General features: G+C 46.2%; 1 protein-coding gene across 4 annotated transcripts in view; it reads left to right on the top strand.

Annotated features, from left to right (window-relative positions):
• Nucleotides 1-12205, top strand: part of WWP1 (WW domain containing E3 ubiquitin protein ligase 1) — a 79014-nt gene that overhangs the window by 46185 nt on the left and 20624 nt on the right. For all 4 annotated transcript variants that reach the window (XM_075270349.1, XM_075270350.1, XM_075270352.1 and 1 more), the window contains exons 3-9: nucleotides 577-712; nucleotides 2317-2441; nucleotides 4013-4156; nucleotides 4249-4318; nucleotides 6021-6202; nucleotides 8352-8670; nucleotides 11746-11841. In XM_075270349.1, coding sequence (XP_075126450.1) covers nucleotides 577-712; nucleotides 2317-2441; nucleotides 4013-4156; nucleotides 4249-4318; nucleotides 6021-6202; nucleotides 8352-8670; nucleotides 11746-11841 — 1072 coding nt within the window. The remainder of the gene's footprint in view (nucleotides 1-576; nucleotides 713-2316; nucleotides 2442-4012; nucleotides 4157-4248; nucleotides 4319-6020; nucleotides 6203-8351; nucleotides 8671-11745; nucleotides 11842-12205) is intronic.

Raw genomic sequence — 12205 nt, 5'->3', positions numbered from 1 at the left:
CGTTATTCCATATCGCTAGAAATATCTTTTACGTATATGACTGATACCATAGTAGAAAATGAGACCAAAAGTTATATTGTCAAATTGTCTACCACCTCCCCTAAGCATGACCCCATACCTCTATGTATGTCACTTTAAGTCTTATGCAAATGAGGCAACTGGTGCACTGGGGGCGGGCCTTCAGCTCTGGGAACATTGCACTTGCCACTTAGATCCCTATAATCTCCTGTACAGTGAGTTGATCCTTACACTGACTGACATCATCCAAACTGATCAGCAGGGGCGGTGCTCCTGGGATTAAGGCCCACCCCCAAGGCACCAGCTGCCTCTGTTGCATAAGACTACAAAGTTTCAATACATTTACAAGTGTGACCTACACACCAGACGTATGCACTGTCAGCTGAATGTTTGGGGGAGGTGATAGATCCTTTAAGAAGTGATGAGTCGAGTAAATGACTACATAATGTGAGGTGTGATGTTGAAGAATTGAATATTGCCGGCCACAGGAGAATTCTGTATTCTTCCAATGTGCAATGTAACCCAGTATTAAAGCGCCTGCACTTGTTTTCTTTTTAGTGTCTTGTGCCAAACTGAAAAGGAAGAAGAATTGGTTTGGAACCGTCTACACAGAACTAGCTGCTGATGGCGAAACCAAGAAGACAGCGAAAGCGAGCAGTTCCAGCAATCCAAGATGGGAGGAACAGTTAACTGTGTACGTGCCATTTTTAGGGAGCGTTGTGGGGCTTTCTCTGCAGTGTGTGGGTCTCTCTCCTTGTAGTCCAAGTATTCTTCTAGGATATTTAAAGGAAACTCTCTTTAAAAATAACAGGGCTAATAGTAGGAACGTTAAAGGGAACCTGTCGGGTCGATTTGGGACACTAAACCACCCGCAAATCCTTATAGAGCTGGGAGAGGAGTCCGATGATTTTCATCAGACTCCTCTCTGGTGCTCCTGGCGCATGCGCAGTTCTCCAGGCAAGCTGAGGGCGTACAACCCGGCTTCACTCCGGGGCCAAGGTGTAAGTCTCTGGCTTAATTGATAAACTCTGCCAGCACGAGGGATTTGATATAGAATTTGGGACACTAAACCACCCATAAATTGGACCAGGGGTTTAGTGTTCCTGATGGATTCAATTTTTATGAATGTGTCTGACACTAGAACCCCACAGGTCACCTGAATCTGTGTCTTTCCCCTGTATATCAGAGCCTCTGTTGCTGAGGTACTGCCGGTTTTACCAATATGTAAATGAGCTCTTTGAAACAATGAGGGCGTGGTCAATGCTCCAGTGAGGTAAGTGCTCATGCCCTCAGTGCTCCAAAGATCTCATGTTTAAAATGACAAGAATGGCGATATGTCTGCAACAGAGGCTCTGATTCACAAGGTGACATGTCGGGTTTTTCTGTCCGCTTGAAAGGTCGGACATCTTTACATGCGGACAGTGAAGGAAGGGCACGGAGTGCAAAAGAACGCACCCGATCGCCATTTAAATGAATGACAAGTGTCACGGACACAGCTAGTGTCCGCTCCTAATGTCCCTGCCAGATTTTGAACGGACACTAGGAGCGGACACTACCTGTCGGACACTGACGGTAGTGTGAACGCCCCCTAAGAAATTAGATCTATTCTTGAGAATCTGGAACAGGTGGCTGCACTTCTTGGATACTGTGCATGTTATCCAGGGCATGTTCTAGGAGTCCCCACCTAGCCCCTAGCTACTGGGCACTCCTGACATATTTAGTCTTACAAGGAGCCGGACTTTATGGCTACAAACCTAATAATTCCACCAAGATGATTACATCTTGTGATTTCTGGCAGCTTTTTTTTAATGTCACAAATATATATAATATACTTTTGTTAAGAAATTTTGGCTCCTTTCTATGGAATCCCGTTTCTTTCCTCTTTTCTTTGCTGCCGCTATTGGGAGCTTCACACTGTGTATGATGTATGGGATTGTTTGTAATGAACAGAACATGAGGGGGGGGGAGGGTCATGTGAAACTGTTATATATCAGGCACTTGAAAACTTAGAAAGTTGTGTCCAGTGTAATAGGAAAGATTTTCGAGGCTGCTTGGGCCCCTTTGTCAGGCACACAGTTTAGTTACGACTTAAAGGGCTGGTACAAACCTATTTATAGCTGCAGATAGACCTGGCAATACAGGATATGAGGTCACAAATGTCCCAAGTGGAGTCCAGTCCTCTGCCTGTGTAGTACATCTGTGATATCATTGCCCACTATCCTATGCCGTGTACATGGGGTCTTCTATGTATCTTCTTCCTATTGTATTGTCTAATTGTTATTTCCATTGTATTTCTAGGAAGGTAACCCCACAAACTACACTTGAATTTAAAGTATGGAGTCACCATACATTGAAAGCTGATGCTTTGCTTGGCAAAACCGTTGTGGACCTGAGGCAAGCGCTGGAAACGCATAATAGAAAATGTAAGTGACAGCTGCTGAGAAAGTAGCGGGCGTGGGATTTTAATGGCCGGGTATGAGCAATGGAACACTTGGGGATGCAGGAAATTCAGCCGGGTATTGGGGGGCTATTCACACTGCGGAATTGGCCACTGATTTTAGAATCTGGTTCCGCCACAAAATCTTCACCAGATTCCTCCTCCGACCAGAGATTGGAGCAGGATTCTTAAAAATATCCGTTCTGCCTGATCTTGCCTCAGATTCAGCTGCGGACACTGCGGTTTAAGACGTCCCCGCTGGCTCAAATGCCTCCTCATTTATGCAGTGTGAAATTTTGTTGGTTTGTCCATAAACTTTGGGGAATTTGTTGGCTGGATGAATTAAATTAAAGAAATAGATGTTTATATAGCAAATTTATTAAAGGGATTTTTCCAAGGGGTCACAGAGGTAATATCCTCAGTGATGAAGAGAATGGGGGTCCTCATATTTCCTATATGATGACATGGTAGTGTACATGCTTAGCCAGCACTCCATTCACTTCTAGATGGAGATTCAGGAATTCAGTATGGTCAGTTTTATGGCAGTGAATGGAGTGGTGATCACACATGTACACTCCTACTCCATCACATAGGAGACTCTGGTACCCCTGTTCTTGTCAGACCCCTAGAAGACAGAGGCCTATCCCAATAAGCATGTTCTATTTTTCACTCCTTCCCTCCCCAGCCTGCTGCAGGATCATACATAGTGTTTTGCTCAGATCCCCAGCAGACTATAAAGCCGACCATTCACTTGAGATACTTGTATACTTTCCACCGTAAACTGCTCAACGGGGAGACCAGAGTAAGCCGCTGTGGACTTATTTTACAGGCAGCAAGGGTTGGCTTATTCCAAATAGTTTTTCCCCTAAGATCTGCCACTATGGGACGGTGGGGAAGCCGCCATACACATGAGATCAGCAGCCAGTCTTGCTATTTCAGCAGGTTGGCCGACTTTTAGTTATGGTGTTAGGTTAGCTACAAGCCATGTACGTCCTGTTGTTGTAACCTCCACTATTGTGTTCTTATTGGTGGATTATGGGGATAACGTCTATACTTAGGGAGAGACCATCTATTCAGGTGAGTGGAGACTTATACAGCCATAGTCACTCCACTGCAAGGGATCATGGGACGGATATGCAAATCTGTCTCCCAAGATGTAAACAGGGAGACAGTGCACGGGCGCTACTCCATGGTGGCCCCCACACAGTACAATCTGTGCCATAGATGGGTGCCCACAGAGGGGGCTCGGAGTGCCAACTCTGGCACCTGTGCCATGGGTTTGCCTTCACGGCCCTGAAATTGGCAAATTCATTCAACATGAATCTAAAGGGGTTTGGTCTGTCTAAAGCAACCCATCCACATTAGATATACATGTTTGGTTGTGTATAATCCCTCCAGATATGCCAGCGGCAGGCACTATATTCCCTTCTCTATATGGATATAGTCACTGCTGGGCCAATCCGAATGTACTGTATGTTTATAGTCAAAGCTGGAGGGGCTGACTGCTGTATCATGTGTGTAACTTTTTTTTTTTTTTTTCCCCTCTCCCCCCTTTAGTGGAAAAAGTAAAAGAGCAACTGAAGCTGTCACTAGAAGGCAAGCATGGCACAGTCCAAACTGGCGAGCTGACGGTCATCTTGGATGGGTTGAGTGTAGAACCAGAGTCCCTTGCAGCATGTAATTCCACCACCCCAGCACCCAGTAAGTAATGTGCGCGAATACTCGTCTCAGACGCCATCGCCGCATGTGCACACGCATAAACCTTTCACTTTTTTTTTTCTTTGTATTTCTAGTCGAAATCCAGCAAAACGGAGATGCAATCCGTGTAAATGGAGGAGAATGTCTGCCAGATGTTACAGCAGGGTATGTGGAGTCACGGCTGCTTGTAGTATCGGGCACTAGATTCAGTTGTATATCCAACACTAGTGATGGCACATTGCTAGGATATTCCCTCTTTACAATCCCTACATCAATAGGGATCTGACATCTGGTGAAGGTCTGTGTATATTGCTTTCTAAGAGCTATGTAACATGCAGTATACCGTTGTTCAGTACCTGCTCCATATCTTTAACTTGGCATGTGTCGTCTTGGGGAAATACGATGCACCCTATATATACTATAAATATGTCTGCCGTGTTACTCTGAGCATGTGCACTCTCTGCCGGGCTTGTCAGGTTGGAAGAATGTTCTAAAATTATGTAAAGGAAGTGACATTTTGTACAAGTACTAATATCTGTCACCTTGTTGTCACCATTAGGACATTGCAAGTTTTGTCATATCAGTTTCATTATTACGTGATGTCTGCTTTCCCGTGTGGTGTCTTTGTTTACATACCAGTGGCTGGGAAGTCATTTTTAGGGTGAGACTATACTGACAGCACAGTCCCCTGTACCTTCGTATGACCGCACCACCAATTGTTTGAGATTTTCTGATCCCATAGAGATGAGCGAACACTGTTCGGATCAGCCGATCTGAACAGCACGCACCCATAGAAATGAATGGAAGCACCTGTGACGCCGGCCGGCTGCCGGCAAAGTCAGCGTCACAGGTGCTTCCATTCATTTCTATGGGTGCGTGCTGTTCGGATCAGCTGATCCGAACAGTGTTTGCTCATCTCTAATAGAGAATAATACCTCTGTAATACAGTGTGCCATGGAGCGTGCAGCGTATGAATTTCCAGACATATGAAGGTACAGTAAGACTCGCTGTGTCGCTATATACATAGAAAATAATGGGGTCATAAATGGCCATGTATGTTGAGGTTTCCCCACAATAACAACTTATGAACTACCTGCCCGGTAGGTAATAAGCGCTGATCATTGGTGGTCCTTCTGGTTTTCTCTGCTAAAAATATTGATGATCTATCCTAAACATAGGTCATCAATAGCTGAATAGAGGGCATCTGACACCCGGCACCCCCATCGATCAGCTGTTAGAGAATGGAGCAGGAAGCAGATGGCTCTGTTCTGTGTTGTGGTCAGATCAGGTACTGCAGATCAGTTTCCATTCATTTGAATAGGAGCTAAGCTGCAGGGACTTGGTTAGGCCACTACACAGAGAACAGCACTGTCTTCTTCTTGCTCCATTCTCTGTAACAGTTGCTGAGAACAGCTGTTCGGTGGGGGTGCCAGGCGTCGGACCCTCACAGAGCTTTAGATTTTAGTGACCGATCTTTGGGATAATTAATCAGTATTTTGAGCTTGGAAAGCCCCTTTAAGAATACGGCCCCGACTCTTTGGTGTCTACTGCAACTCTATAGGACTGATGGAGATAGTGGCGTACAGTACTTGGTTATCTTCATCAGTCTCATAGATGTGTTTACGGTCACCCAGTTAAAGTGGGGGACAAGGTGAACCCCATTGTTGTGATCCACATGGATCCCAGTGGCGGGACCACTCAGCGATTAGAGGCTTATTATTCTGCGGCTAGGTGTTGTGGGACAACCCCTTTAAATGGTCTCCTCTGGCGTGTAAACTTAGAGCCCGCGTCCGTGTGCAGCTCGGCTTTGTTTATTTACGGATCACTTTATGTAAATTAATATTGTTCTTTTATATCCCCTTTGAAGATCTTCTAGTGACGTTCCCAACGGGACAGCTAATGAAACCACATCCAGTTACGCCGAGCAGAATGCCTTTAATGCACAAATGGCAAATGGAGATGGCGCTCGCTCCCCTTCTCACGTTGCAGCCAGACCCAAAAATACACCAGCACCAAATCCACTTACTGCACAGGCTGGCACTAGAACTGGTAGGCACTGACTCCTCACTTATACACTCGACTACCCCGTCCAGCCGCGCCGAGTGAAGGCGTCTCATTGATATGCGCCGTGAAGAGTCCGCGTATGTAGTAAATGAATATGGAGCGCTTTCGGGACGTGTTATGCAATATACTCATCTTGGCTTCGGGACAAGTCTGTGTCACAAGACTGTGAACTCGAAAGGCTCAGCTTACAGCGTCAAGCTTTTATGTGCCTGGCCCCGTTTAACCCATTCAGGGGCAGATGCTTCACTGTATAGAGTGGAAGCGTGCTGGTTTATTTCTATAGGGATCTGTAAGGATGGGTGTGGGGGCTGTTCTGTATATAATATACTATATGTGTCTGTTACTGTACCGCAGTCATGACTCACAACCACCCACCGATCAGGAGCACAAACAGGAAACTCTTTTCATCTCTTTTTGTTTCGGTTCTTGGTTCTCCCCTAGTGAAATACACCACTGAATCAGAGTTAAAGGGAATGATGGGACGGTTCCAGTCATAACACATCGGGAGTTGCTTTCCTGTGCTCCTTTGTGTCGCCAACAACGAAAATATGTCCCCGACGAGCTTAAAATTCTTGCTCTTTAACATTCCCATGTGATGAGGATTAGCACACATTGGTGTGGTTACAGAGAGCTGGGGATGCGGGTTTCCTGATGTGTGCACGAGGCCTTAGCGTACAAAGACATCACAGCATGGCGGGGACATATGGAGCTGTCGGCCCCTGTGCTCTTATACATAAGCTGTGGGAAGGATCCATATGCCCTTATGGGGTGTGAACACAGTTAACCCTTAAATCTGTTACATTATAGAGCAGATTGATATATAGATTTGTAGGAAAAGTTTCTGACACGTCATTATTAGAGATGAGCGAGTACTATTCCAAAGGGCCGTTTCGAATAGCACGCACCCATAGGAATGAATAGAAGCAGCCGGCACGCAGACTTTGCCAACCTTTAACCCCCTGCGTTCCGGCTACGTCCATTCATTCCTAGGGGTGTGTGCTATTCGAAACTGGAGTTTCGAATAGTACTCGCTCATCTCTAGTCATTATACATTTAAAGGGGTATCCCCATATTAGCCAGTCATGGTGGTGATGGGAATATGCGTCCAATGTCCTGACCACCAGGCTAGGAATTATGAAATCGGGCAAACGGGCTGTGCCATACGGTTTCTGTAATCTCCATCATTTTTGTGGGGTGTACAGACATAGTGTGGCACATCCCGCTCTGCTGTCGTCATAACTTCTGATCAGGAGAGGGCCAGGCAGGAAATCGGAGGCAGCCGGCGTCCGAGCTCAGAATCGCACCCCTTGTCTGACACCGCCCTCCTGACAGTACAGAGCCTAAATAGTATATCGGGCACCAAAACTGACAGCACTTGTCTTTTGAACTTTTCTGTGACTTCGTATTAGGCCGAAACATCAAATCTATAGTTGCTGTGTAACTGTCGCTACCAGTTATTCCTCCCTACACCTGCTTACACATGCACACTTGGCTAAGTAGGTTTGTTTTCAATAGGGAAAGAACAAACTGCTGCTTAACCTCTTTAATGACTGACTACTTGTAGGAACAAAGGATTAGGCATGTTGAAATGTAACATGCCCGACCCTTCTTTAACCCAAGTATAATTGACACACCGCCTTGCACATAAAATATCAGGCTGGTGCTGCCAAGACAGGCGAGTTTGGACAACTCTGCCCTTATGTGTACAGGTTAACGTGGTTGTGTGGGACTATCATATTGAGCTCAGACCAGTGACTTTACGTCTCTTGGTCACATGACTATGCTGCAGCTCAATACTATTCGCTGCAATACCATGCACAGCCACTATACACTGTACGGCACTGTTCTTAGTCAGTAGTGAAGCGGCCACAGCACTCAGTATTTTAGTCCCAGACAACCCCTTTAAGCGCCTAACTTTAGGCTTGATCCTCTCAAGTCCTAAATCTTCATCTTATGCGGACTAGCACAGGAGAAGGCGTCTCGCATACAGCCAGCTAGGAAGCAGCTTTTATAGGCTTATTGAATCCACATTGTGCTGTGTTTGCCATGTTGCGGTGTACATCCAGATGGACTGCACATACACTGGATGATTTATTTTGCTCCATTTCTGATGCGGACTATTGTTCTCTTCCAGTTAATGGCACAGCTGCTGCATCCGAAGCCAATAACACGTCCTGCCATGACGCTGCAGCCGCTCCTGCGGGATCCCTCATATCAGATTGCATGGACTCTACGACTAACACATCAGACACCGCAGCAAGTACCACTTCTGAAGGCGGCGTGCCGACTACTAGCACTGCTCCTGAACCTGCAAGGGCTACGGACTCTGTGTCATCCCCTGCTGCTGGCAGCTCCAGTCCTGACGCTGCAAAGCCCAGGCAGTCGTCTGTGGCAGCCTCAGTGGATCCTGTGAGACAGCAGCCTGGCAGCGCTGCTGAGCCTCTGCCACCTGGGTACGCTGAAGGGCTGAGCTATTGTAACGTGTCAATGATCCCAGAAGAGCGCTCTGTCACTGATATTACAGCAATGTCTGCAGTGCAGCGCTCCTCCGCTCACTAGTCATAGGAGGTTTCCCTGCGGTCGCTCTTTTTATTGCATCCTGCAAGATCTTGTTCATTAACCCATGATCTGCTGTAACCATCCTGGTTTACTGCTGTTATTTATGACCATGTCGTATAAGCATTGATTTCTTAGCACCTAGGTTTCTACACACGTTTTCTGCAATCTTCCCTTCATTATTCAGTATATTTGCTTCTACTGGTGTCTCACTGAGGCTGATTCTTTTTTCACCTGGTATTTGTCCTGATACATCTATATTAGCTGTAAATTATAATTCTAGTGCATCTTTTTGGGAATCGCCATGTTGAGTTATTCCTCCTAGAAGTTTATATTTGGGTGATGCCCATTGTGGTTGTGTCCCATAGACAATGACCCTGCCCAATCTCTGCTGCCGGTATTAGACTATGTAGAATACACCCCCTTAACGACACCCTGTTGTCAATTAGTCATACATTTTGAGGGTCAATAACAGAGGAATGGTACCAGGTAGCTTTCTAAGTAAAGGTGCTCCAGCATTGGGAAATGCAAGCATTTAGTAGGGCAGACTGCCAGGAGAGCCCTCGAAGTTCAGGTTTCCACGTCATTCAGGACTTGCATCATTCCCTGCTATACTATGACATAGATTCTTAGGTGGCCGTGTTTGCGTATGTAAGCCGATAGGCCTCAAGTCATATTGAAAGACTGAAAATGTCCTGATACTCAATATAGAACACATTGGCAGATCTACACTATGTGATCAGAAGTATCCGGACACCTGGCTGTAAATGACTTATAAGTTGGTGGCGCCCTCTATCGGTAATGCTGGAATTCACTATGGCGTTGGCCCACACTTAGCCTTGATGACGGCTTCCACTCTCGCAGGCAGACGTACAATCAGGTGCTGGAAGGTTTCTTAGGGAATGGCAGCCCATTCTTCACGGAGTGCTGCTCTGAGGAGAGGTATCGATGTAGGTCGGTGAGGCCTGGCACGAAGTCGGCATTCCAAAACATACCAAAGGTGTTCTATAGGATTCCAGTCAGGACTCTGTGCAGGCCAGTCCATTACAGAGATGTTATTGTGGTGTAACCACTCCGCCACAGGCCGTGCAGTATGAACAGGTGCTCCATCGTGTTGTAAGATGCAATCGCCATCCCCGAATTGCTCTTCAACAGTGGGAAGCAAGAATGTGTTTAAAACATCAATGTGGGCCTGTGCTGTGAGAGTGCCACGCAAAACAACAAGGGGTGCAAGCCCCCTCCATGAAAAACACCACCACACCATAACACCACTGCCTCTGAATTTTACTGTTGGCACTACACACGCTGGCAGATGACGTTCACCAGGCATTCACCATACCCACACCCTGCCATCGGATCGCCACATTGTGTACCGTGATTCGTCACTCCACACAACGTTTTTCCACTGTTCAATCGTCCAATATTTACGCTCCTTACACCAAGCGAGGCGTCGTTTGGCATTGACCTGCGTGATGTGTGGCACCCAATCACCTGACCACGTTCCAAGTCCGTGAGTTCTGCGGAGCGCCCCATTCTGCTCTCTCACGATGTCTAATGTCTACTGTGGTCGCTGATTATGGAATACCTGGCAGTAGGTGGCAGCACAGTGCACCTAATATGAAAAACGTATGTTTTTTGGGGTGTCTGGATGCTTTTGATCACATAGTGTATGTATGTGCATGGTTCTCGGCTGCAGACAAATCCTGATTCTTTTCTTTTTGGCATGTATTCAGTGGATTGGCAAAATGTAGCAGACAGGTGACTAACTTCAGACTACACAGGATTGGTTTGTAGTCTGTAACAATGGAGATGACAGTCTGCATAGGCGCTGTAGACTCACAACTACTCCAGTTCCTAGATTTTTGTTCTGTGCCATTTATTAGGAGGTACGATACGCCAGTCTGAATAAATTTGCCCCAGTGTTAATGGGCAACATATCCCTACCGTAAGAAAATGGGCCTTGAGGTTCTGAGTAATGATAACAGAGCAGGCAGGAGGTGGATTGATAATAAAGTATGAAGATATAGTCCTCTTATATGGACGCATTATATGTACAGCAATTCTAAGATGAGATAGTTAAAGGGGAAATCCACTTACAAGACATTCTGACCTGTCATTGGTTTAGGGGGCCTGTGACACTGAAACACATTCCTAAATTAGAGACCGTGTCAGTCTTTGGTGCACTTGAACCCCAGTGATATGTCTAGGCTTGAATCACCCATGGAATTAAGGAAAGACTTGACCCTTCTGTGTCCTGTCTCCACTTCTTCAGCTTCCATGCCAATGAGCGGGCTCCTGAATATCCCGGGGCGGCCGCACTTAGTAAATATTGATTGGCCCCCTTGGCAAAGTATAGATTGCAGTTTATGGCTGTGCATGGCCTGAACATGATCAAAGTATTTCAAGCACATAAAATGCACCTCCAATGTGTATAAGTGTTATCCAGCACCTCACCGGTCTGTGTGCAGGTCCTCTTTAAAGGGGTTGGGATCAGCTCCTGTCCATATGCCCTATTAGGAAGGAGGCCCCGAGGTGATCAGGTGATTTTGTCTCCCCTTTTGCAGTGAGGCAGTAGCCGCTTATATAAGCACCAGTGCCATGCAGCCATAAAGGAGCCCTACCCTTATGTGTACATTACACCTTATATAGTTATTAATACAAGCCCAGACAAAGGTGAAGAGAAACTCCCATGACAACACTTACCTGTCATGTACAACATGGTCGTAGACACCTCATACGAATTCACTTCAGGTTGCAAAACACACGGCTGTCACCATATACACCCACATTGCTTCCACTATCAAGCCATGTGCATTTGGATTCATGCAAGGTCTATGATCGCACTGTACATGGGTGTTTGTCACTTGGTCATATATGGGGCTCCTTACAGATTACTTTCTCCTATAGTATAAGATTTCTCATTAAATGTTTGGTTTACAGAATCTAACGATCCATTAACCCTTTCATTGCAGATGGGAGCAGAGAAAGGATCCCCACGGCAGAACCTATTACGTTGATCACAACACAAGAACTACGACATGGGAACGACCACAGCCTTTACCACCTGGGTGAGTCCTTTATATACGGTTTAAGGTTGTAAACTATGTACTAGTATACCTGTAATAGTGTGGTCATGTAGCCAGAGGACATGACGAAAGTGACAATACGTAGAGATGAGCCAGTACTGTTCGGATCAGCCGATCCGAACAGCACGCACGCATTGAAATGAATGGAAGCACCTGGTACTTCCGCTTTGACGCCGGCCGCTTAACCCCCCGCGTGCCGGCTACGTCCATTAATTTCAATGCGTGAGTGCTGTTCGGATCGGCTGATCCGAACAGTACTCGCTCATCTCTAACAATACGTCACACCATCACTTACTGGGAGAGTAGAGATCACATGACCTCGCTACTTATTTACGATGGCTTCTGT

The sequence above is a fragment of the Leptodactylus fuscus genome, chromosome 4 (genome assembly GCF_031893055.1).
Source record: "Leptodactylus fuscus isolate aLepFus1 chromosome 4, aLepFus1.hap2, whole genome shotgun sequence".
NCBI classification, from domain to species: Eukaryota; Metazoa; Chordata; class Amphibia; order Anura; family Leptodactylidae; genus Leptodactylus; species Leptodactylus fuscus.
This window is presented reverse-complemented; position numbering and strand designations above follow the sequence as displayed.